This window comes from Trachurus japonicus, chromosome 20 (genome assembly GCF_045865225.1).
Source record: "Trachurus japonicus isolate A0001 chromosome 20, Traja_1.0".
Lineage (NCBI taxonomy): Eukaryota > Metazoa > Chordata > Actinopteri > Carangiformes > Carangidae > Trachurus > Trachurus japonicus.
Window position 1 is genome coordinate 22,092,346 of NC_140926.1, and position 24,160 is coordinate 22,116,505.

Genomic DNA, 24,160 nt, shown 5'->3' on the forward strand with positions numbered 1-24,160 from the left:
TAATTTTATCATTCTAAACATTTTACAGCCAGACTCTAATATCATTATGGCATGCAGACGAGTTATAACTGCCACACAGTCCTGTATTTCACAATAACTTTACAATCCCAGAGGTGTGTGATTTAATGTGCTGTGGTGTGTGCCATGTTTCTTAAAGTTTCCCTGCATTTTAATACAGTGTCTGAAAGGAGAACACGGCCCTCAGAGAGCGCATCACGGCAGAGTGCAGCATCATTTCAGAGGCAAGTGACAACCAGGAGGCAAACATGACATTTTCTCTGCACTAAAACCCGCTGATGTTCCTGTATATAGTATATTTCACAGGACATTGCAAAAGCGTAGAATGGAGCCATGAAGGCAAAATGGCAGCTAAAAAAAATCAAAAGAGATGCCTCACTGAAGTATTAACTCTAATCAAGGCAGGAGTGGTGTAGGACCCATATGTCAAGAACAATTGCATCGTCCTTGAAAAAGCAAATTCCTCTTTACAATAATGGCCCCACAATTGCTCTGTTTGATTGTTTAGCTGCCCTTGATGGGTCAGCAGCAAACACTCAGTCATTCGTGAGCCACTTTCATCATAACAAAGTTGGTAAAACAAAGTGGAGGCGGGAAAATTGCCTTCTGGAAGTAATTAGCCATAATCATGCTGTTCTCCAGCTATTGGTGGCATTACCTTCGCTCTTAATCACTGTTTGTTTATGAGCACTCAGGGGTCTTAAAAATTTAAATATAAGCGCAGCGCTGAAACTTCAGAGGTGGCTTTATTGATATGTATGGACCATGTTCAAGCGACAGAACGGAGGGACGTGAAATGGCTCTTGAGTGCAGAAATGAGGGCACTTTTATTCACATTAGCGCTGCTGCTAGCTAAAAACAACTAACTTTTTAGTGTTATTGGAAAAAAACCAATTGTCTTTTCATGTGTGCTCCCCTTGCATGTCAGTTCTATTAAAATAAAAAACACTTAGATGTCCGCCCCAATCCATTGCTTTACAAAAATGTAAGTCTAAATCTAATTCTCTTTATTAGAACTGAGAAACCAGGTTGCTCATTACACTCGCCTATTGATTGCCTCATCCTGAGAGAAGGGAGATTAGCGGTCAACTTTCAACACCTCAATCAATAATCATCTCCTTAATTGGGTATTAGCAACAAGAAAGTGGACTCACTTGTCACACAAACAAGGAAAGGAAGGGTAAAACTCAGCATTTGGAGACAGCTGAGTTTTTGGCTGTTATTCATCCGAAACTTGCTCTTGTACTTTTAATTTGAAATGGGAGTGCTTGTTCCTGTTCATGCTGTCTGTGACATATCATAATCCAGGACTTACTGAATAATGATACAAATTCCACAGGACAGAGGCACATGTTCTCATTAATTCCCCAGACTTTCTTGCTGTGGAGTGTGCTTGGGGAAGATTTACGCAATTACAAAACAAAACAGAAAAAGAAACTGACTGAAGTGGAGAAAAGTGCGACATTGTGTGACCCCAAAAATGATTTTTGTACTGTAGTGACAACATTAAATTTAAAAACAGTGTTGTTGTTTGGTGTTTTTCACATTTCTTCCTCACGAGGTCAGGGACACTTGAGCTGCGCCTCTTCGATTGACTCCAAAATTACTGAAAAGCCTTTGCATTCTTTTGGTGCACATGGCATTTATCTGTAATTGATTTGTCTCAGCCACTGTGAATGCCATACACCATGAGCGCATTCGTCAACTCTCTCCACCCCCCCTCTATCCCCCTGCTTGCTGCGCTTCCCATCTGGCTTCCCATGCAATCAGAAAAGATTCACGGAAGCCACAGAGATGCACAGCTTCTCGCTCTATCTAGATAATTGAAACAAATGCCTGTTTGAAACCAAGAGTAGCTACTTAATTTACGGACAACGCGACTGTGAAGCGTTTTGGAGGCAACAGCTCTCCCGCAGTATGTCGCATTCGTATAACTACTAACAATCTAGCTGCACTCGGAACCAGTCTGAAGAGAGAGGGGAGCATAATGTAGCAGATGAAGATTTCCTCCCCATCCTGAGAAGTTGAAAAATAAACAGCGAACAGTGATCAGAATACATTAGTTTTAATTGGAGTCTGGTCTACCCAAATTTTCTGAAATGAGCTCATTGTCTCAAAATTAAGATACATGCTCCATACTCAAAAAGTGTGGGGAAATCCATTTTCTGTACAAGCTTGTGATATAAACAAGCCGTGGTTTGACACTGATGGTAGAAAGTATTGATTAGATTGTGGGTATAGCTTTCAAATGTGAATTGGGTATTTGTTCATGTTTAAATGATTTGAACTGTGATATAAATCTTAACCAACAAAACTATTTGTATAACAAAATTGAAATTAATTATACTCAAGCTGGTTGTTGTTCTGTCCATAATAATGATAATGTAACAGAACTGCTTAATAACCTTACTGACAGATACCTGATGCTTTCCAACTGACAACGTTGTATTTCAAGCTCCAAAATGTAGCTTATTTTTTACTTAAAGGTGACACCAGAGACACCAGACCAGGTGACACCTTATTGTCAAATGGCAATGTATTACTTGCCATACATTTCTTACATATAGTTCCTTTAATTATCCTCAAGAATCTTTTCAGGACAGTGTTAACTGTATCATTTTTTTTGCACAAACACCTAACAACTTAAAGGGACAACGAGGAGTTTTGGAAAGCTAAGTGTTCTCATACTACATTTACCATGAGCCTCCGCGCGCACGGGGAAATTCTTGGACCGGCGCAAGACGGACGTCTTGCCAAGAATGTTTTCATTCATCAACAATAAAAGTCAGAGGTTCGAAGACGATCAGATACCGTCGTAGTTCCGACCATAAACGGCGATTCGGCGGTGTTATTCTCATGACTCGCCGGGCAGCGTCTGCAAAACCGAAAGTAACGCTGGTCGGCTCACCCAGCACTTCCACCATTAATTAAAATAACAAAATAACGATAGAGACAAAACGATATATTTATCGAAAATGGAACCATTAACAAGTGTGGGTAACGTAGATTCATCCACATTAACGTGAGACTTTTTTATAACCAGATACAAACTCCTCGTTGTCCATTTAAAGCCCCCTACAAAGAATGTTTACTGTAACTGGATATTCAAAAGTCCGTGGTTTGTGTTGATGTCTCTGTATGACCTACAACAGCATATGAGGCCATCGGTGGGTAGATAAGCTATTTCTAAATAGTGTAACTCATCACCTTTGGGAGGTAGTGGTCAGGTCGGTCCACCGGACAAAACGATTTACAGCACTCAGACCAGAGATGGCACACACGAGCCAGATAAGCACCTTTGCGACAATACGAGCTAGAGCTCATGGGAAATGCCGTCTTCATTCCAGCAAATCACTACCGCTTTTGTCCACAGGGGTCACCAAAATCAACACAAAATGACAGTTCTTTGTAGGGGCTTTAAAACAATAGCATAGTTTCATGTATGTAGCTTGAATGACAATCCCGAAGGCCAAGGCACAAACCACTAATGATTCTTCTCCTTAAACTTCCATTTGCAAGTTCAGCTATTGCTATATAGCTAGCGTTAGTATTACCACCTGTTTATAACAGTCTAGGAGAAACATTTTCAGTCTCAAACTCCACTCCTTTCGTCATTCAGAGCTGTCTCCAGTGTCGAAAAGCAACAGAAGTTTTCACTTTTGTCTAAATCAAGTTTTTTCTTTCTACTGAAGTTCTTTCTACTGAAGTTAGCATGCTAACCAGCTAACCCTGGCCCATGTTATTCCAATAGCGACCTGCAGTGCCTTCCAATCTGCCCCGAGGACACAGAGCTGCTCAGAGGGCGTATTAACCTCTTGTCAAGTGACAATTTACACCACCACCTACTCCTGGCAAGAAAACAGGTTCAGTGGCAAAGGAAACTTACAAAAGGCCCCTTGAAGCTCATTCCTCTGAGAGCACGACAACTGAAGGTTCAGGTAAACACATCTACATTCTTATCAGCACGACACTGTCATCTAGATATTTGGGAGAAGGACTTGCAGCGTTAAACACCACTGTGCAGCTCTTAGATTTATTCAACCTTCTTCTGTTGATAGTATTGTATACAGAGTGCAAAGTACTCCATCTTCAAGGCTTTTTTGGTACAATTACATTTCTTGAATAAACTATGTGATCCTATTTTTCGCCAAAACATGTACTTTGTTACTAATGTTCAGAGAGCAAGCATTAAGCTGTATTTTCTATTATTAAATGCTCTAAATATGTTATAAAAAGCCATGTGATTTACCTTTCTGTATGAAGCGTGCTCCACAAAAAATTTCTCTTGATTGAACAGTCAGTTAGCAGCACCCATTTGAGTCTCCACGACATAAAAATCATAATTAATAACATTTTATACACCCCCACATGCAAATAATAACATGCACTGCACCACGCAACACACTCTTGAATCCAGTGTACAATATTCAACAGCATTCACACTCCATAGAGTCAAACAATAATACTTTTTTCTGACCGTTACAGAATGACACAAACTTAAATTCTCTTCTTATTTCATTGGGAGACAGATCTTGGGCTGCTGCGCATTGTCCAACTCAACCCTACTCATTAACTACTCTACAGTGGTGTCACTGGGTGAACTTACCTTGTGTATTTGCTGGATTCTTTCCTCATCCACTCTCTCACCATCTCCTCCTCCTGCGCCCACATCCTCTTCCTCTTCTCTTCTTTCTGCTCTTCTTTGGTCCATGCCTCCTCATCAACAACCTATGAAATACAAAACGGCAGCTGCCTTAACAAGACAAACATTTCAGGCTTTATCAGACTTTTTCTTTTTCAGTGTTTATTTTTCGTATAATTTCTCTATGCTGGAAAAGCTTCCACAAACACAATTTACCCTTTGCATCAATAAACAACTTCCTTCTAATAAGATGAGTCCAGAATTATAACTAATTCAATCTGCCTGCTGACCTGCAGTGTTACCTGCATCCTCATTAACACTGATGTGAAAAAAAACTTCCATAGTTTTAACCTCAAACAAATAGCTTTGAGTTACATAACCGAACATCTGCATTACGCTAAAGAAAAAAACAAAATTAATGTGCCACTATAAAATTGAATGAGTGCAATCAGAGATTTAAAATTAGCCTGCTGTTTTCTTCCAGAGACCAAAGCCGTGTCACCATAACTCCACTGACGTGACAACTTGATTTGAAAAATAAATCATTATTCTTCTGCCTTCATCTTTGCACGCATCTTTAGATCCTTACATTGCACAAGAAAAACACACAAAGTCACCTTAATGTATGTAGCTACTACTAGCTCAGTAATTAGAACCCTAATGAGAAGAGACATTGGGAAGAGGGGAGGCAATCAGACTTTGACTTACTATCTAGCTCTGTCAATGTGCTAATAAGTGATAACTAATGTTGGCTGATACAACAAGAAAAAGTCATTTAAAAACATATTTTACTAACATGTTGACAAGCTGAGATCGGTCAAAACAGAGGGTTCAAGCAACAACTGTTTATTTTGGTTCAAGCGGGACAGCTCTCCATTCCGACACACCTCCACTTCGACACCCCGCTGTTCCGAAATACCCCCATTTCGAAACACCGCTACTCCGACACCCTCCCCCCGCAGCTGTCCAATGTCCAAGGTGCTGAACCGCGTGACGTTGTTTACATTCTGCTTTGTGGCTTGTCTGTGAAACGTGCGCTGCTCAGGGACTGGGCAGATCTGTCCCACTTGCTTTCTCCCCGACTCCGTTGTTGGAGATCTCCACACAGAAATAGAAATACACTTTTTTTCTTTTTCTCCCCCCCTGCTCCGCTCGAGCACGGCTGAAGCCGGCTTGAGCTCACACGGGCGCGAGGCTGCTGCAGCCGCCGCTCGCGCTGACAGCTGACTGAGGGAGATGCTTTGGTTGGGCTTAGGCAATGAAGAAAGGAGTTGGTTAAGTTTAGTAAAAAGACCAGGTAGAGGTTAGACAGGCTAGAAGCATAATGAACATTATATGTCATTAATATGAAGTATTTGCTTGTTTTGCAGTTAATTATGCACATGATCCGTTTGACCCCAAAAAGGAAAAAAGGATCAATGCGCACTGCGCACTGGGGGTTTCCCCCAATAGCCATTTCGGAGTAGCGGGGTCTTTAGAAAAAATAGAAAACCCCGCTATTACGATGAATGGAAGTCTATTGTCGGAAAGGCGGGGTGTAACCGGTTCAAGCTAGCTACATCGAGGGTAGGTTAGCTTCCTATTTCAAAGTAAAAGCACAAATTCTATCGTCATGGTTTTCTGTAGGCTATGTAAAGTGCAACAGGTGTTTTATTTTGTGAAAGTAACCGGAAGTAACTGGAAGTGTTGGTCACAACGGCTAGCTTGAATAGCGCCAAATTTGTCCGAACAAAATTGTAAACAGCTGGTATTTAGACAAATTAACAACACACTGCTGATCTAAACGGCTACTTTCTCGCCTACAAATGTTTGAAATGTCGATAAAGTGATATATTTACAGAGTTTAGAGCTAAAATGAAATCAGCTTCTGACTGCTGATTTCGGCTTGAGGAGGAGGCAGGCTAACACTACCTATACACTTCCAGCGTTTGAGCTAAGCTAATTACGGGCGATACGGCTCTATCTCCCTTGTTACTGCACACACAGTCGAAAGGATGGTGTCTATCTGCTGGTCATGGACTCGGAAGTGAGGCAAGACACGAAAAAAAATGTTGGCATATCCCTTTAACTTGACCATCAGGTTCTCATGTACTGTACAGTACAGAGAACAATTTTGTTTCATCACCTCTGATAGACAGAAAAGACAACCTTGTTCAAGAATGTGCGTGGGGGTTTGGGCTTCATGTTTCTCTGAAAGAGCGTGTATCGCAACATGGACAGGAGCAACCCAGTACGTTTCCTCTTCACTTTTCTCAATTTCCCAGGCTCTGTGTTGTTCACATATAGCCCAACATGAACTCAGAAGAATTTCTAGTTTATCTCAAGTCTAAAGCTTGGGTCCTGACCACATGCTGAGGGGGACAGTTATAAGGACTAGCGGTCCATGCCATGAGCCGGCGCTGATGGTAGGGGATCTGCAGCACCCCTTCCCCTCAACCGGTTCATTCAGCTCCCAGTGGACCGCTGGTAAACACTGCACATCAACCCAGAGGCCAATTAGCCTGCAAGATCAGCCTAGTGAGAGGCCTTCAGGAAAGGGGAGGGGGACTTAATTCAAAGAGCAGATTCTGGGAGAGTTCAGCCATTCTAATCGCTGAAAGAGCTCAGGTCCCAGGGGTACCATTCAGGCTTTCAGGAAATATAAAGGAGTTTTAGTGTTTGCAAAAAAAAAGTGGGGAAATAACGCAACACTGCAATTTTATTTAATAATTTGATGCTATAATATGAAAAATAACAAGCAAGAGATAGGTATTTACAGAGATGTTGTTAGTCCATGACCCTTAAATACAGATCCACCCACAAACTGAGTTTTATTCACATGATTGTTTTCCAGTATAAATTATACAATGATTTGAGATTGAACTGATTTTTATCTATAGTTTAGTGTCCATCAAGACGGAGAATGGGGCTCATAAACTGAAATAGCATAGCAAGTGTGGGAAACCGAGGTTAACACGAGAACATGTGAATCACAAATCTGTTAATTAGAATCACACAGTATCCAGGCAACAGTAACAGGGCACTGAGTGGAAATTAGCTGTTTAGTGGGGCACCATCCTGCTCCTGTTGGCTCTCCAGTTGACCTCTGCCATGGACATTTAGTCTGTACCCATCATGTTTTACTGCAACTGTGTTTTTTCTTTTCTTTAACAGATACTGAAACTGTGAAGCTATACAGCAGTGTTGTGTGGGCGAAGAGTGTGAACAGCTTTACAAGAAATGACAAGTGTTTATTTTTTCTTCTTTTAGTTGTTTTTCATTATATTATTTGTTTCCTTATAGGTTTATTTTCCCTCCATTTGAAGCAATACAACTGGAAATACTGTTAAATAATATTTACAACCAAGAATAATAGTCAGTTTAATGACTGCATGAGGTACCAGAGTAAAGTGATTTTTTAGGTAAGATCCATCTATTCCTATGTTTTTTGAAAGATTTTAATGATGTGGATATTGTACACCATCACTTTCACACATTCCCCATAAAATTGATTTGCCGTAATTGCTACATTGTGTCTATTTAGTCCTGCATTGAACAGCATAACTGACACAATAAAGATTTTATGGTGAAAGGTGTTTAAAGAAGAACGACTTCCTGCATCTAAACAATGTTATATCATATCCTGGCAACTGTGGCTTGTATTAATGTGACATTTACAACGGAGGTTTGTCATATTACTGAAACAAATATGTGAGTGAGTCAGTATGTTTTCCACCATGCTTGATGTACCTATACCTATAATTTTTGAGTACAGGCTCAAAGGTCATCATCCTGCATTCCATACATAGGCTACTGGGAAATAAAATATTTACATTTTTCAGTCTTGAATGTGTATAAAGTATATGTGTATTGGTGTTTAATGGTTTGGGCCCTGTAACCCCAATTAAGGCCCATCTTAATGTGACAGTATATAATACAGATTAATTAATTTCTTCACCACTCATAACTTCTGGTATGCACAGAGCCTCGACCTCAAAACCACCAAACACCTTTGGGATAAAGTGGAACGCAGATTTTAAACCAGGCTTGATCGCTGACCTCTGAACTCGGCGGTCGACCTCACTAATTCTCCTGTGTGCGAACAGGAGCAAATCCCTGCAGCCAGATTCTAAAAAATCATGCAGAAAAAGGCTGAAGGAGCGGAGGCCGACATTATCACATGAGAACGTCGACATCGGATGATTCTGCATAACCTTGATCTCCCAACAGTTTCTGTAATACGTGCGTGGCGGTTTGAGAGTATGGTTAAGATCAGGGTTAGATTGTGGCTCTGCCAAGGTATGGTTGGGGTAAGGCAACTGGAATATCATTAATGCAAATATATGCAAAGTCCAGTCTTCTGACTACAGGCTACACGACCTCCTACCACCCTGACCATCCATCTCTCAAGAGATACTGGGATATGATGTTAAAGAGGGTTGAACTGTGATGCTTTTATAAAAATGTTGTGTTATGTTTGTGTTTTTGTTTTTTTATCGAAGCCTGTTAAACCTTTGTGATTCTAGCTTTTTACACTTATATGTTACTTTCGAGTTTACATGTTTTAAAGATGTGTATTTATTTTAATTCTACTATTTCTACTGCTCTAATAAAAAACAAACACATTGAGCCAAAAAAGAGGAAAAAATGGTGACACCAGTAAATGTTCCCCAAAAATGTATTAAGAGTGGAGGGTCAACGTTTAAATTTTCAGATCTTCTTCAGGACTAAAGGAACAGGAAGCGGTCATGTACTTTTAAAATGTCACACCACAAATATGATTGGCTGGCAACAACTAAACTAGGTGTACACTACAGTAGTTATTTGATGGATTCAGGGCAATGTGTTTTGGATGGAGTGCAGTCCGACTATTAGCCTCGTAAACCAGCCGCTCCCGGAAATGCAATTCATTTCATTTCATTTCTGAGGGAGAGTCTGGCCTCATTCCCCCTGTAAGCGTTTGGAGTGGGTGGGAGCTGGGCGGGAATAGTAGCGTTGACAGACAACCCCATTCAGCCAATCAGCAAGTCGGTCCCTGATTGGCCAACGTGCTGTGTCAATCACAGCGGCGACGCTGATTGGCTCGGCCTTCTGAGGGTTTCAGGCCAAACGCTTACAACGGGGATGAGGCCAGACTCTCCATCGAAATGAAATGAATTGCATTTCCGGGAGCGGCTGGTTTACGAGGCTATCCGACTATATGGTGGCCCTGAGACTCAGACCAGTTCAACTAATTAATTAAACAATTAAGCCCAGTAAATATAATATATAAAAATAAAATATAAATTGTGGCTACATTAAACAACTGGACAATGAAACACAGACAGTAGGAAAAAAAAAAAACACATTGCATGTCTGTCCAGACTGGAAGATGGTTTTTCTGTCGCTGAACTCAAGCCAGGACGGAGGGTTTTCTCTGCTATAGAGATTGGAAAGCCCGCTGGGACAATCTTTTGTCTGTATAAATAAACTTAACTTGGCTGGAATTGATTCGACTACCCACGGTGTCAAGCGAAAAACGTGGATGCCCAGCTCCCTAATCTCACCTCCAGCACTGTCCCGATGCTTTGCTCGATGTCATACAAAAGTTTTGGGCAGCTCTTCACACACACGCACTCAAAACGCTGCTGAAAGGAAAGGATCCATCCAGTGATTTCATTTTTGTTATCCTCCGTGTCATGATAGTTGATTGTGGACTTTCTGCTCGACACAGGCTATAAACCTTCACAGACACAGGCAGCCTAACAAGACTTAACCATGTCTGCTCCGAGACACCGAACCACTGGCTTTTCTCTCCACCTCCGTCTTTCACTCTCTCTCTCTCTGCTTCAGAAAATGAGAGGAGCTTCTCAAAAAATGTGACTCTATAACAGTAGCCTGCGTGTCCCTAAGGATACTGAGCTAGCACGGTCTGCCAGTCTATCACACAGGAGCACACTGCTTTTGTGACAAACTGGCAGACTAACATCTTTCATTCCTCCAGCTCCTCTGTGCTCTTCTTCTTTTTCCTAGACAATCCTAACAATAACCTCACTGGTGAGTGCATGACTACACAGTGTTCCCCGTTGCTTTCTGTTGATTCAGTACAGCGCACTGGTGGATATCAGCGCTCAAACACTCCACATTCATTAAAAAAAATGTGTTGAATACACAGCAGAGAGCTGTCAAAACATCACAAAAGGTCAGAATACAGATTTAATTACTTTTTCATTGTGCGCCTATGCATGTGTACAAGACTGAATAACAACCTTAAGACCATTTGCTTGCAGCAGAAAAGTCATGTTTTTGTCAAAGTTTGCCAGAGGATAGACTTTGGTACAAGCTCTGTTTTAACAGGTGAGTAGGCCGGCTATCCTTAAATCCTTCAGAGCCTGTATCCATTACAGGATCCATTAGAGGAGGGTAAGAGGCAGAGAGCATGGAGGGCCCGCTTCACTGCACACCACACAACTTCTCTTTACACTCTAACAGGCAATTGTTAAATTCACACTTATGTCAGTCTTCTTCACAATTTAGAACCCTGTCAGGTATCTCCTGGTGGACAAAACTTCCCTGCAGTCACTGATGTCTGAGAATGAAATAGAAAAGTAATTCCACAGTCTGATGGCGTCGCTTTCTGTTTTTTCTTTCGTTTTTTTCCCCTTTATTACACAGCAGCCTTAAAGATTCATGAGGGAACTTGAATTCAAACAAGCTTAATATCCATCCTGTTTCATACTAGTACCAGCACATTCTGGCAGAGGGAAGTGAATCATTATGCCCCAGTGACTTGGAAGTGCCCAGATATGCAAATGTGTGAGTTGGTGCAATAGATTATTCAAATGCATGAATGCTTTGCCTTTTGGGGTCGCCCTGCTGCCGAGTCGTGGTCACTCCCCGCACGTAATAACCCCCCCCCCTTACTAACTACCTCCTGTTGTGTCTCCTCTCTCTCTTCGGAGTCGGGGGTAAAGGGGGTGGGTGGGTGCTGACTGTTTTCAGACATATGGGTGACACAAGGTGACACAGTCTAGCCGGTGGCCTTGTGGACCACACACACACACACACACACACACACAAGATGAATGGATGAATGAATGGCTGCCCTGTTTTGAGAATGTCAGAAGAGCTCCGGCTTATTGGATGTGAATATTGTGCAATGTTGCATAGATCCATGAGAAGAAGGTTTATGTTTTGCAGCGAGGTTTGTTTGTATAGACAAACTAACAAAGGTAAACCTGTACCCTGACCCAGAATATCTATCATTGCGTTGTTTGTTGTTGGCGAGATTAAAAATCTGAAACCGACTGACCGTTTTATTTTGAAATCAGAGGACATCTGCCGACCTTGCCTGTGAGCTTTTCACTGGAAATATTGACAACCCCCCCTCCGAAAAACAACATGTTTTGCCATTTTTCTGTATTCTTCAAGAAAGTTTTATGTCTGAAACATTCTTCCAAAAAGCTCCATACCTAGCCTAGTACATTTCACATCTATACACTGATTGTACCCTTGAGTTTTTATAAAAGGCTACATCATTTATGAAAACAGGTGCATTAGCATTGCTCAACAGGAGGAAATAGTGGCTTTGTTTGGCACTATTTACAGCCATGGATTAATCTACATTTGATGCTCTGGTGCAGTGGTTACCAACCTGTTTGCACACAACCCATCATCATTATAATTCCTAATTATATAAATGTGTAATTTTTTTTACCTTATAATGTTTTCATGCAAATGATGGTTGGATGGTGTGGACCAGTTTGCAATAGTAAGACTTTTACTTTCACTAGAAGCAACTGAAGCATGGAAGATAGTGTATGTATAAGACTGACTTAAAATAAACTGCAATGGCTTTTCATTGCGTGTTCATTGGTGTTGCTTATTGACAGTAGAGCTCTGTGTCACAAAGGATTGAGTGACTGGGCTGTGGCTACACAGGCACAACTTGTGGTGTTTTCCAAATATTAAAAATATATCACCAAACTTCAGACTTCAGTCCCTCCGTTTACAGTTCAAAACTTTTGTGAGATCCTCCACACTTGTCAATTAAAAGTGGCAAAGTGCAAAGTGAGGCTGGTACATTTTGCATGGTTATTTGTCAAATTACCAACTAATAGGAAACCTTCCCCCCGCTGCAGTTTGATCCATCTGCCACCGGTCTATGGCTGTAACTGCTAATTGCCAACGCCTACACAGACTCCAGGCAGGGATATTGATTCCTCATCCTCACATCTCAAACATCTTGAATGACACTGAGGAACCAGCGGTGATAGACCCGCTGCGTTACAGGGCACCTTACTGCCAGAGGAGGGTAATTTGCCGAGAGGATGTACGTACACGCAACACACAGCTTGGTTCACACTTAGAAAAACCCTTAGACTGTAACACACACGGACAGGTGACAAGTGGTTAGAGAGCGCCAGGAATGTGCTCACTTAGGTGGAAAGTACAGCATAAGCAGATGTAATTAAATCTGGGGTTTTAAAAAGCAGATTAAGTGCGTGTTTAATAAATCAATAATGATGGACAGAAAAGACAAAGAAGATTAATCAAAGTGCTCAGAAAATAGAGCACTTAGGCGAGCAATTAATATGTCGAGGAAACCCTCGCCGGGATAAGAAAAAAAATCTGTTAATATAAGTGTGAGAAAAGCTTCAAGGGCTATTAATTAGGATTATCACTATTGATTTTTGTCTATATCTATGTGAGTTTGACGTTAATATCCCTATTGATTCTCCACTTTTGAGCAGTTTTTGATAGACACCTGCTCACACGTCGTGTCTCATAAAACTTTCAGTCTCAGATTTCATTACAATGTCCGGACTGCTTCCTAATTTCCTCAAGGAGGGCTATGAGCATCGATCGGCTCCCAGATAGAAAGCATAAGTTGAGTGCGCACGCTTTGATGATACGTGTCTCAACTTTTATATTAGCGTAATAGTGCATCAAAAACAACTGGGACCGGGAGCCCACAAGTCAATATGGCTGCCGGCCAGGACAAGCTAATTTCTTTGGCTTTGCTTCAGATGTTTTGCATAACATGACTTAAACTGACTGACAAAAAAGTCGGAGGAAAGAGAACAGGCAGAGGCACTAATGAAAGTAGATCTTCCTGTAATGTGAGCACTACAATAATCTCTACAAATCACTGAGAGGGAGCTGAGTTGTGCTGTAGATTACTGGATGATGCACAGTGCTTGTGTCATGCATTTAAAGCAACTGCATGCCTTGGTTACCTAATGATGACAGCTAATGGTAACAAGCACAAATTAAAGGGTTCTTGCTTTTTTCCATTTTGATTATGGCTATTGTTGTTCACTGTGGTTTCATGCCGGACCCGCAGGATCAGCACACTCAATCTCCTGCAGTCTGTCTTGTTTCTGGCTCTATCAAACTAGAAAAGGTGGACACTCAGTGGATATGGGTGGCTTTGCTGGTGTGAGTGGTATCTCTCTCTCTCTGCCCAATTTCATTAATTAGGAAATCAAGCAGAAATGATATCTTAGAGTATTGCTCTGCTCCTTTACCCTCCCAGCGTTATTGATTGAGGAGTGTAATATACACTACATCCTCTTTACTATTGATTGCAGAATACATATATTATAATCTAACAGTAGAATCATATATAATTTTTACAGATTACTTTCCCGTTTCCATAAAAAGGATGGAAAGGTCTTTCAATAATTTTGCCTCAAGTCTTAAATTATCCTCCCTCTGAAATCAAAATCCACATACTCACTGCTGCATTTAACACCAAGCTGCTTTTGACACTTTCTATTCTTCCCATGTGAAAACAGGTCCTTTCTCACTCCTCTTTTTCCACATCTGCTGCAGCCAGCCAGTTAATAGTAACTTTTTTAGACCAACGTGAAGCTCCTCCATCATTTTTTTGTTTTTTGCAAAGTCACTCCCTTTAAAAACAACCTGCTCCTGCCCTTAATGCACCACCATAATGAAAAATGATGGCACATCTACAAATCAGATTGCCCTCTTTTGTTATGATGATCCATGCAGAGGCAGTGGCAACACTGGCACACAAAGTGGAACTGAAAATGCTAATCAACTAATCGACAGATGCCATTCCTGCTTCTCAAATGTTAGAATCTGCCGCTTGGTAAACTGCATAGATTTGGGATTTTTGGGACTCTTTGGACTGCTCCAGGTCTGGGGTGTGTCCAAGATTGTGACAAAACCCAATGGGACCTGCAAGGAGCTGAAATTCACACGGGCCACACAAACTGCTTCTTCACTCAGGCAATCAAAACACCAACAAATTACTCACTTGGCTTAATCTTAGTAGAGAATGTGCCGTTACAGCATTTGTGTTGGGAGACAGCCATACTTGCTATTGAATTTCTTTTTTCTTCAGAGCAAATCTCAGCAATTTAATTGTAGAAACTCCATTAGATGTACCCGTAAAGAGGAATAATTAAAAAAAAACAAAAAAAAAAACTTAGTAATTTTGGTTATAAAAGTGAACCAGACTCTAGGACTTTTGAAGGAGATACTTTAGAATCAACTTGTTGTTATTCAAAGGTTTTCTGCTGTGATTGTGAACTGGAAAGGTGATGGAAACAAGCCTCCTGCATTGACACTGGATCAGCACATATTGTTTAATCAAATTTTTGTGAGTGTGTGTTTTATTTTTTGGAGGGTGTTGACGTCATGGCTGATCGGTCCTTTGGGTCAGAAACTCATTTCCACCACTCGTTCTAGTTGCATCTTACCTGCTGTTTTATTTGTATGCTAATACTTTTACGATCAGCCATTGAGAACTTGATTCTCTTCGCTCACAGATACTTAATCTCACACCGGATCATGTAACAGCTTTTTGGATGATTTGTTCAAACATAAAGGTTGATTATTATGTTTCCATATGAATTCCTCAGCTCTACATGCTGTTTACCACAGTGCATCTATTTCTGCAAATAACTGTGACACATCGTCAATCTTAAGGTGACCCTTACTGACATTCAGCACCGGTTCTTCGAGTAAAAGGTACAGCAATTATACACCAGTATAGCCTACTGAAGGTAGTGTCTAAGCCTGTGGATGACTCACTTCACGACTGGTGGTGAAGTTACTTTGATACGTCAGACAGTTCGTGTTTACAACCACACTCAGAAACTTAAATCTCATTGTTAAACTTTTCCAAGTAGGCTATATAAAGCTTTAACGCTTCCTTTGAACCATCAGTAAATAAGAGTTTCTGAATGATATATATAGGCCTAGTAATAGGCTATAATATAATCATAATCATATTTGATGTGTGACTGAACTGTAAGGTTCACTTACTCTTTTAAAGCTGACAGACAGATGTCATAATCTTCATCAACTTCCTCAAACCTCAAACTTTATATGATTTAACTACGTTACATCACTGTTTATCATCCTTGACAGGAAATCACAAAGCTGTTGCCAGATGGAGGAAGCAGACAGAGGATTTATGTATGTTGACAAATGAGCAATTTGTAACTTTTGCTATTGCTATAGCTAGCTTCAGCATTAACAACTGTTTACTTAACAGTCTAGGAGAAACGTTGAGGGTTCAGCATTAGACTTTATTCATTTACTCTCAAACAAGGGCTGCCTCCAGCTGTGGAACACAACACTAATGTTAACAAGAGTCTCCATCATATCATGTCTTTTCTTGGATTAAAGTTAGCATGCTAACCAGCTAGCCTCAGGCTTCCGCTGACTACAAAGGGAAGCAAAAAAAACAACCACAAAAAGACACTAAACAAGTAAAAATAGATGCAAAGCACCAACAGGAGACCTAAAGAGACACAGAAAGAGCAAGATTTCACACAAACTGACTACAGAGACACAAAATGAGTAAAAATAGATGCAAAGTGACTAAAAAGAGGCAAAAAAATTACCAAATGACATGCAAAACGACCATAAAGAGACACAAAATTACTCATCTCTTTCGTGTTTGACCTTTTATCTGTGCCCAGGGGCCAATTATTTCATAATCTGTCTATGAATCATTAATTCACAGCCCAAAAACTGGATCTTGAATCAGATTTGACTTCAGCTAAGCACTGTTGTTTCCACACTGCCATGTTCTTTCAGATCTTCCTCACGGAGATCAAATAAAATACAAAATTTACTGTACTGAAGCTGTTCAATATAAAACAAAGGTTTTAATATAAACTATATGTAGACTCTGATAACAACACAAAGAACCAACTCAACTTTTCTGTCATTCCTTGAATTATTGCAGGAAAAAAAATAGTTTTAAAGAAAAATGCAAAATTGACTTTTATGAACCAGTGTGTGGCTCTCTGACCTGTGGCATTTACTGTATTGTCCTACAAGGCAAATCCAGTCAGTTGGCACTGATTTGTACTGTATTTGCAACTATTAACTGCCTTGCTCTCCTGCTAAATATAATTACTCTCCATTTCTCCCAACGCAATAAAAACACATAGCCTACTGTACAGCTCCCTATCCTTCATCTGATACTGAAAAATGCTTGCGAATTAGATTTCGCCATTGGAAGGACAGATGGAGTGCATCTGTGCAAGAAGTTAACACACCTCTGTGTGATCTACAGCTGTGGTAACCGTAGAATATTATAGCCTAATTATATGCAGAAATTACATTTATTTATGTTCCTAAGACACTAGTTCAAACATGTCCACAGCCTCCTCAACCCCAACACCAAGCCTCCTGCTGTTGTTGCTGCCGCTGTTGTTGCTGCTCCCGCTGTTCGTGTTGCTTGCCGCTGCTGTTCCATTTGTCGTTGCTGTTAGTTTTCACTTTCAGCTCGCTCCTCTGCTCTGTGCTTTTTGTTTGTGACTGATCTTTGAGCCAGTGGTTAATTTACAGATCTGATGTATGAAAAAGAAGGACAGAAATGTCCTGTCTTTTGGTTGGGAGCAAATTCTCCTGCGTGGAGGCAAGAAAAGGTGTTTATAAAGTATAAAGATACATCAGAGCATGCTACCAACCTCTACTAAAGTATGCAAAAACCTAAATAATGATAGTAGGAAACACTGACGTGAATGAAGAACGGCTAGAAAATGCATCCACCCATTTGCTGATGCATTACTGACCTCTAGTGGTGGATTTTAATATGAGTGTAATAAATTGTGTAAACAGCAATAATGCTTAAATTGAGGCTCTCAGGCATTATGGTGATGTTAACTGTAAGTAAATTATATGACACTTGACAAGGCCAATGTTTATAAAGTGACTTCAGCACTGACTTAACTCAGTGCTAAGGACTGTTGCCTCTAATGAGGGTAATCACCCGGGCAGAATTTCACTCATTTCCATCCGATAATTACTCATTAGAGTCACATGAGACGGGAGGAGAAATAAATTTACTGATTGGAGAGCCAGTCAAAATAACCATCAGTCTCAGGCTGGCCTGGCTTCAACTGCAATTTGTTATGGTGGTGAGGGTGTGGCAGAGTTGAAACTGTGTCAAAATTAAACCAAAACAAAATGTGTATTTCATGTGTATTTTGAGATCAGATCTATGCATGCAAAGCCACAGAAACAATACAAGTGTGTTAGGCTAGTTTACAAAAATTTCTAAGTGCAAAATTACACTTGTTTCCCACTTCACAATCAACATTTTTGATGACAAATCACACAAGTAATCAAATTCGACCTCAAGGCCATTTCAGTTGAGCTGAATTTATTTCCAGTGGCTGAAAAACTTGCCTGCAAGGAAACAAATTCAGCATGTAAATTAAGATTAAGTGTGGTGATTACAGGACAGCAACTTTATTCATACATATGGCGGACTGCACTTGTGCATTGTGTAACAAGGTTTTGGAATGTTCTTATTTCTTCTTCGGCACCTCGTCGTCTCTGTCTGCAGGGAATATTTCTATTTCTTTGATGATCCGGTTAGCTATAACGTCGTTGTTTGCTGAAACCATCCTTCGGGACATCAAATCGAATGGTCCACCTTTTAAGTGAAAAAGAAAGCATTTGTTAAGTGGGGTTGCACCTGCAGTCTGTTTTCAAAAAGCGAATCCTGCTTTATATCACAGCATCCACATATTTTCATTCATTTATGATGGTTTGTAAAACTTTCCAATCAGCAAATCTGCATAATCAGGGGATGATCAGATTCAAAAGCATATATGCACCATTGACATCCAGTAATATTCCTCCAGCTTCCTTCACTATGACTGCACCAGCAGCGATGTCCCAGCAGTGGATCCCGATCTCAAAGAAGGCCTCCACAGCCCCCGACGCCACCAGACACATGTTAGTGGCAGCTGTTCCTGATCCACGGAGCCTGTCAGGACAGATCAGTTGGAGATGAATTAATTTAAATCAGCCACACTGTCCTACAAAAACAGCCAACTGCAACCACAGGAGCAGTCAAGTAGAGAAAAACGGATTTAAAGTTTGTCGGGATCACAAACTGTGTTTTAATGCTTTAACTTTATGCTGGTTATCATACACAAAGAGTAGTGGTACTATGCTATGATGCATAAAACATACAGATGCTGCACTCTGACTTTGGATTATCCTCATGGAAATCGAAGACTGAAAACAAATGTAGTCTTTTTTTAGCTTTCTAATTAACGTTTAGTGACAAAATTAATTACATTATTTGCAGTACAACGAGCTGCAAAGTATCTTTGTCCACTCACAATATCAAATGAACTCAATATTAAAAAGAAGTTTAAGATTATATTATATTATAATATTAGCAATTCATTTACACATGGATACATGTGTTTGTGTAATTTCTCTACACTAATTATTTTTAGAAGAGTTTATTTTTCTCTGCTACAGTTCGATGTACAATAGAACCTAGCTTAGTTTTATTAAATTACATTTCCGAGAAATTAATAATTTTAAACAAATACTTACATCAATTGACTAATTTACATTACTGTACTTTGTTTAAAAGAAAAATAAACTTCTCAATTAGCTGTGTAGTTTATACATCATAGTGGACTTACATGTAGAGTAGTATTTAGACTTAAATATGAATGATCAGTTTAATGAATGTAAATATGGCTAACAACAAGATTTATTTCACTAAAGCTAATGTGACAGTACCCTATATAGTAACACTTCATAATTAGTACACACTATTAAGCATTAGGTAAGCAATACTGAATTCTTCATTTATAACGCATTAATACTCATCAGTATGTAGTTTATAAATAGAGTTAGTGCTTATCAATGATGAGCAAAACATTTTTAACTGTTTATAAACTACTATTTACAGTACATTTCCCTGCAGGAGCGCTGCTGCACTGGGCAGTATTACAAAGTGAACCATACAACAACAATGCAGCTGCAATCCGGCTTGGTTCTAAGCTCCATCCTGAAGTTTCTGCAAATTCTATGCACGCAACAATAAAATGGTTCACTCCATGTATGCAATGCACTCACCCATGCACAGGGATGCAGAGGATCTTCTGCATTGTAGAGAAGATCTTGGTCACTTTTTCTGGGCTCCTGTCAGTTCCGTGCTCAGAAATGATAATGGACTTCTTGATTTCTGTAATAGCAGCATGTCAAAAGAGTCAATATGTGCCATTATAGGTGTGCCAGTCGCTACAAAGGTGGAAAATTTGTTCTCAGAAAAACGTATAACCTTGAGGTCAGTGATTACTATACGGTTTTCATTCCAGAGATACAGTGCTGCATATTGAAAATACTTCTGTAAATTCAAGTGTATAGAATAGTGTGAACTTTGACGGGTGCTACACATAAATATGCAGCTATTACCTTTTACATCTGAGACCTGAATTTGTTCTTCATCACAGAAAGCGCCCTTCCCCTTCCTTGCTTTGTACATCTTGTCTTCCAAGCAGCTGTACACCACACCAAACTCCAGCTGAAAAAAAAGTCAGATGATTTGTTCAGCTTTCATGTACTAATCATGGATGAACTACTTTTTTTTTTTTTTTTTAAATGGTAAAATATTTGATTTCACATACCTCCTTATTGACAGCAAAGGCAATAGACACAGCCACAAATGGGAATCTGTGAATAAGAATTAGGGTGTATTATTATGTAGCTCTATTTACAAGATGTATAATGGAGGAGGGAAGTTCCACATTTTGGGGAAGTATAATTAAAACTTAATATGTGTGGCAAATAAAGAAATAAGAAGTGTATGAGATGTGAAACAGGTATCTGATTAAAGGAAAACAGAACTGCAAAATGAGATGTTCTCTGTTGATGAATGAGTTACAGAGACACTGATCAGAAGTTTGGGTCAGTAAGAAAAAAAAAGTGAAGTTCCCCAAAAAATGATATTTGTTTTTAATGTAGCTCTGATGGTGGCCAGAGGATGTGAAATAGTACAGATGGAGTTTATCTCGGTTCAGTGACAGTGATCACATTTCACTGGGTGGGTTTGTAACTATACAATAGCTCAAGAAGTGAGATGTAAAAGTTGCAACTCACTGTTTTAGACCAATGAACTCGGTCAAATGTATTGATCAACAATACCACCATCAACCCACTGACACTGTGAATGTTTGGTCCCACACTGTGTTTGCTTGAGGACACTTCCAGTGCCTCTTGTAATGGTGCATCTCAATGTAAAAGTGTTTGTTTTGAATTCAATAAATCCAGTCAACACAACAAACTATCTTACCCATGCACAAAGTTTGTGGTGCCATCCACTGGGTCGATGATCCAGGTGGGTTTGTCAGTTAAGATGCATGGCTCCCCCTTCGCCACGGACTCCTCCCCAATGAAACTGCAGAACAGAGGAACCAATGAAGCGATTGCATTATCAGGACAAGTCTGAGCAATGTTGTGTTTTTGTTACAAAACAGTACAAGCGTACATAATCAAAGGTGTGTGTGTGTGTGTGTGTGTGTGTGTGTGTGGACGTAGCATGGCAGCATTTCTCACCAGTGTGTGCCTTCTCCAAATTCTGCTTTAAGAGACCCAATGATGATTTTCTCCACCCTCTCATCAGTCTTGGTGACAAGGTCTACAGTGGAGCTTTTTGTCATGACCCTTATTTCACTCTCCCCGGCTTTCCTAATTTCCTAAGAAGAAATGGGAACATTATTAGCATGTGCTCATTCTGCTTCATAAACTTATGAGCTCTTATTGAGATCGTGAGGTTAAAACATAATCACAAAAATTCTCTCGTAAAAAGTTTTACCCTAAAGCACGGTGCACATCTAAATGAAGTGCAGGAATGCAGTGGATGGACAGAAACTCAATGTTGCAGACACATGGGAAGAAGTATATTAAAAGACCCAGACATACCGCGCCAGCTTTTCGTGCCACTTCGACAGCGAAGTCGTATGCCTTCTGCCATGGGTCTGCCTCCATTGTTTCTTCTTATTATTTAGAGAGAGCTGAAAACCAAAAATGCAACGATCAATCATAAATGCATAAAACTTTTGACTTAATAAATATAAATCAAATGGAATCTAAAATTGGCATCATGTCTGTCATAAAAGGTGTTGACGCCCCATCTCCGGGGCCAAAAAAAAAGAGGAAAAAACAATGCTACAAACGTGTGTGATTAAGACACACAACTCTTACAACACAATAAGTTATGTAACACTTCCCCGGCAGCTGGCATCCATCTGTCCTGCATTGTTTTAAAATCGCAACCACAAGCTACAAGTTTTCAACTTAAACGACAAGGGGATTAGGAAACAAAGACGTTGCTAAAGGCACAGGTTTTGATTTTCGGAAGCGGAGGCATGCAAGAGAAAATTGTCATGTTGTGCATCACATACCGTGTAAATTAAAAGTTTGCATCTTCGAAACTGCTCAAGGCAAAACGGGTTTAAGTGTGTGCATGTGTGCATACCATATGAGTTCATCTGCAGAGTGTATAGTGTTATACGCTATAAGGACATGACCCCACCCCTCAACCCACTGATCTCTGTTGTAGTAAATCACGCTACAGTATATGTCTTGCTATCAAACTTTATATGCATTATGTATGCTTTTAAAAATATATCTTATGTCTAAGAGGAGGCTTTATGATGAATTCACCCTACATTAAGAATTTATTTATGTATTACACAAGTGTCAATCTGCTATGATGGTAAACACACACCTTTACAGCTTCTATGCACACACATGTATCATCCATGATTGAGTAAATGAAAGAAAAACCTACCTTGTTAAGTCCGGGGGTGCTTTCAAAGTGAGCTCCTGGATGCTAGTGCCACCCTCTTCTGCAAAACTTTACTTTAAATTGCCTCACGTCAGAGATGAGGAAACTCTCGAAGCTGGCATGACAGAGTGGGAAAAATACTAGCACCGCCTTCACATGTTTCCCCATAGCAACCTCGAGAAAAAAACATTCTGTTCTCATAAAGGCAGACCTGCAATAACATGATGCGGCATTGTGGTGGCAGAAGTTGAGTGGAAAATTTTTTGTGCATCTTAATGTAATTCCTCTGTGATGACTCAGTGAGTAATGCAGAGGTGTCACAGGAAGACACTCCCTGCTGTTCACGTCTGTGTGTAACGTATGTAAAATATATAACAGCTGGCATGACTACTGTAGTCATCCAATGCTTTACAGTGCAGCACAGAAAAATTCCATCCTTTCTGTGCTCACGTCAGTTCACACTGACCTCAAAAAGTCTGATTTTTTTCTTTTTTAAGAGAAATAAAAGAGAACATTTCTGCTTCTGATTTAGTTTAACATGGGATTTGGCATAACAAACACAGCTTCCTGCCAGTTTTATATCTCCTAACAGTTTCAGCTATTGAGCTATCCTTTTATGTTCTTTTATTGTATTCCACTGGTGGAAAATACTTTGAAAGTTCCCCCCCGGTGAGCTGGTGTAGAATATGTGTGCATACATGCCCATTTTCTCACTGTGAATCTTGAAAGTTTGATATAGTCTTGACATTATCAGTTAAAGCATACGCTGCAGAGTCAGACACACAGATACAGACGTGCTTCTTGTATCTACATTTGTATGTCCAAATCCAATTAACCTTTTCCTGCAGCGGTTTTTGTATTGACAGACAGGTAAAAGCACGCCTTTGTCATGACGTAACATCAACGACGGTTCATTCTGCGGGGTACAAATGTCAAGTGAAAATATTATGATTAAACTGCCAGATTCTCAGCAGCTACCCCACACTTAAAAATATGAAATAAAGCATGAGGATAGCACTCCCAGTGATGCAGCAAGTGAAAAAGACTATTCTGAGTGTTTTAACTACTTCACATCAAACCCTCACAACCGTCTAGCAGGAAGTCATACCCTGCTGCAAGACAGATTGTACAATTAGTGGTAAATGCTGCATGTTGCAAGAAATTTACCATGTGTTCCCTATTTGCAAATGGGCCTGAAATGTGTTGAGACTAGTTCATTTAAATGCTCCAAAAGAGGTTTCACATACATAACGGCAACAACATTTGACCCAGGTGCACTTTAAGTAACTTTTTATAAATTTTTGTGAGCAGACAGAACTACACATACAACCTGAATAATGCATTGGATTATGCATTGTCTAATACTTCTTTCTGTGAACTTGTTCAGACAAGATATTGAGCCATCGCCACACCTTGCATAACTCAAGTTTATGTGTGCTGAACTACCC

The 24,160-nt window shown here is 40.0% G+C and overlaps 2 protein-coding genes across 2 annotated transcripts in view; both read right to left on the reverse strand.

Annotated features, from left to right (window-relative positions):
* The window catches only part of LOC146966879 (cadherin-7-like), a 157,306-nt gene extending 152,560 nt beyond the window's left edge, over positions 1-4,746 (reverse strand). Inside the window, exon 1 of the mRNA XM_085762609.1 lies at positions 4,625-4,746. The gene's annotated coding sequence lies outside the window, so the exon portion shown is untranslated. The remainder of the gene's footprint in view (positions 1-4,624) is intronic.
* A 13,599-nt stretch (positions 4,747-18,345) lies between these two features.
* On the reverse strand, positions 18,346-22,967 carry LOC146966880 (inositol monophosphatase 1-like). Its single transcript, XM_085762849.1, has 9 exons — positions 22,716-22,967; positions 21,845-21,936; positions 21,479-21,618; positions 21,216-21,320; positions 20,551-20,596; positions 20,339-20,447; positions 20,000-20,108; positions 18,733-18,884; positions 18,346-18,548 (listed from the first exon to the last, which is right to left on the reverse strand). Exons 2-9 carry the CDS (start codon positions 21,908-21,910, stop codon positions 18,421-18,423), a joined length of 855 nt encoding a protein of 284 aa, XP_085618975.1. The 5' UTR covers positions 21,911-21,936; positions 22,716-22,967; the 3' UTR covers positions 18,346-18,420.
* Between the last annotated feature and the right edge of the window lie 1,193 nt (positions 22,968-24,160).

Bases quoted from the DNA above. Each gene is read 5' to 3' on its own strand.
- LOC146966880 (XM_085762849.1), bottom strand. From the start codon at position 21,910: ATGGAGGCAGACCCATGGCAGAAGGCATACGACTTCGCTGTCGAAGTG. The intron at 21,619-21,844 runs GTATGTCTGGGT...ATTTCTTCTTAG, and splicing joins TGGCACGAAAAGCTGGCGCG to GAAATTAGGAAAGCCGGGGA. The intron at 21,321-21,478 runs GTGAGAAATGCT...TCTGTTCTGCAG, and splicing joins TTTGGAGAAGGCACACACTG to TTTCATTGGGGAGGAGTCCG.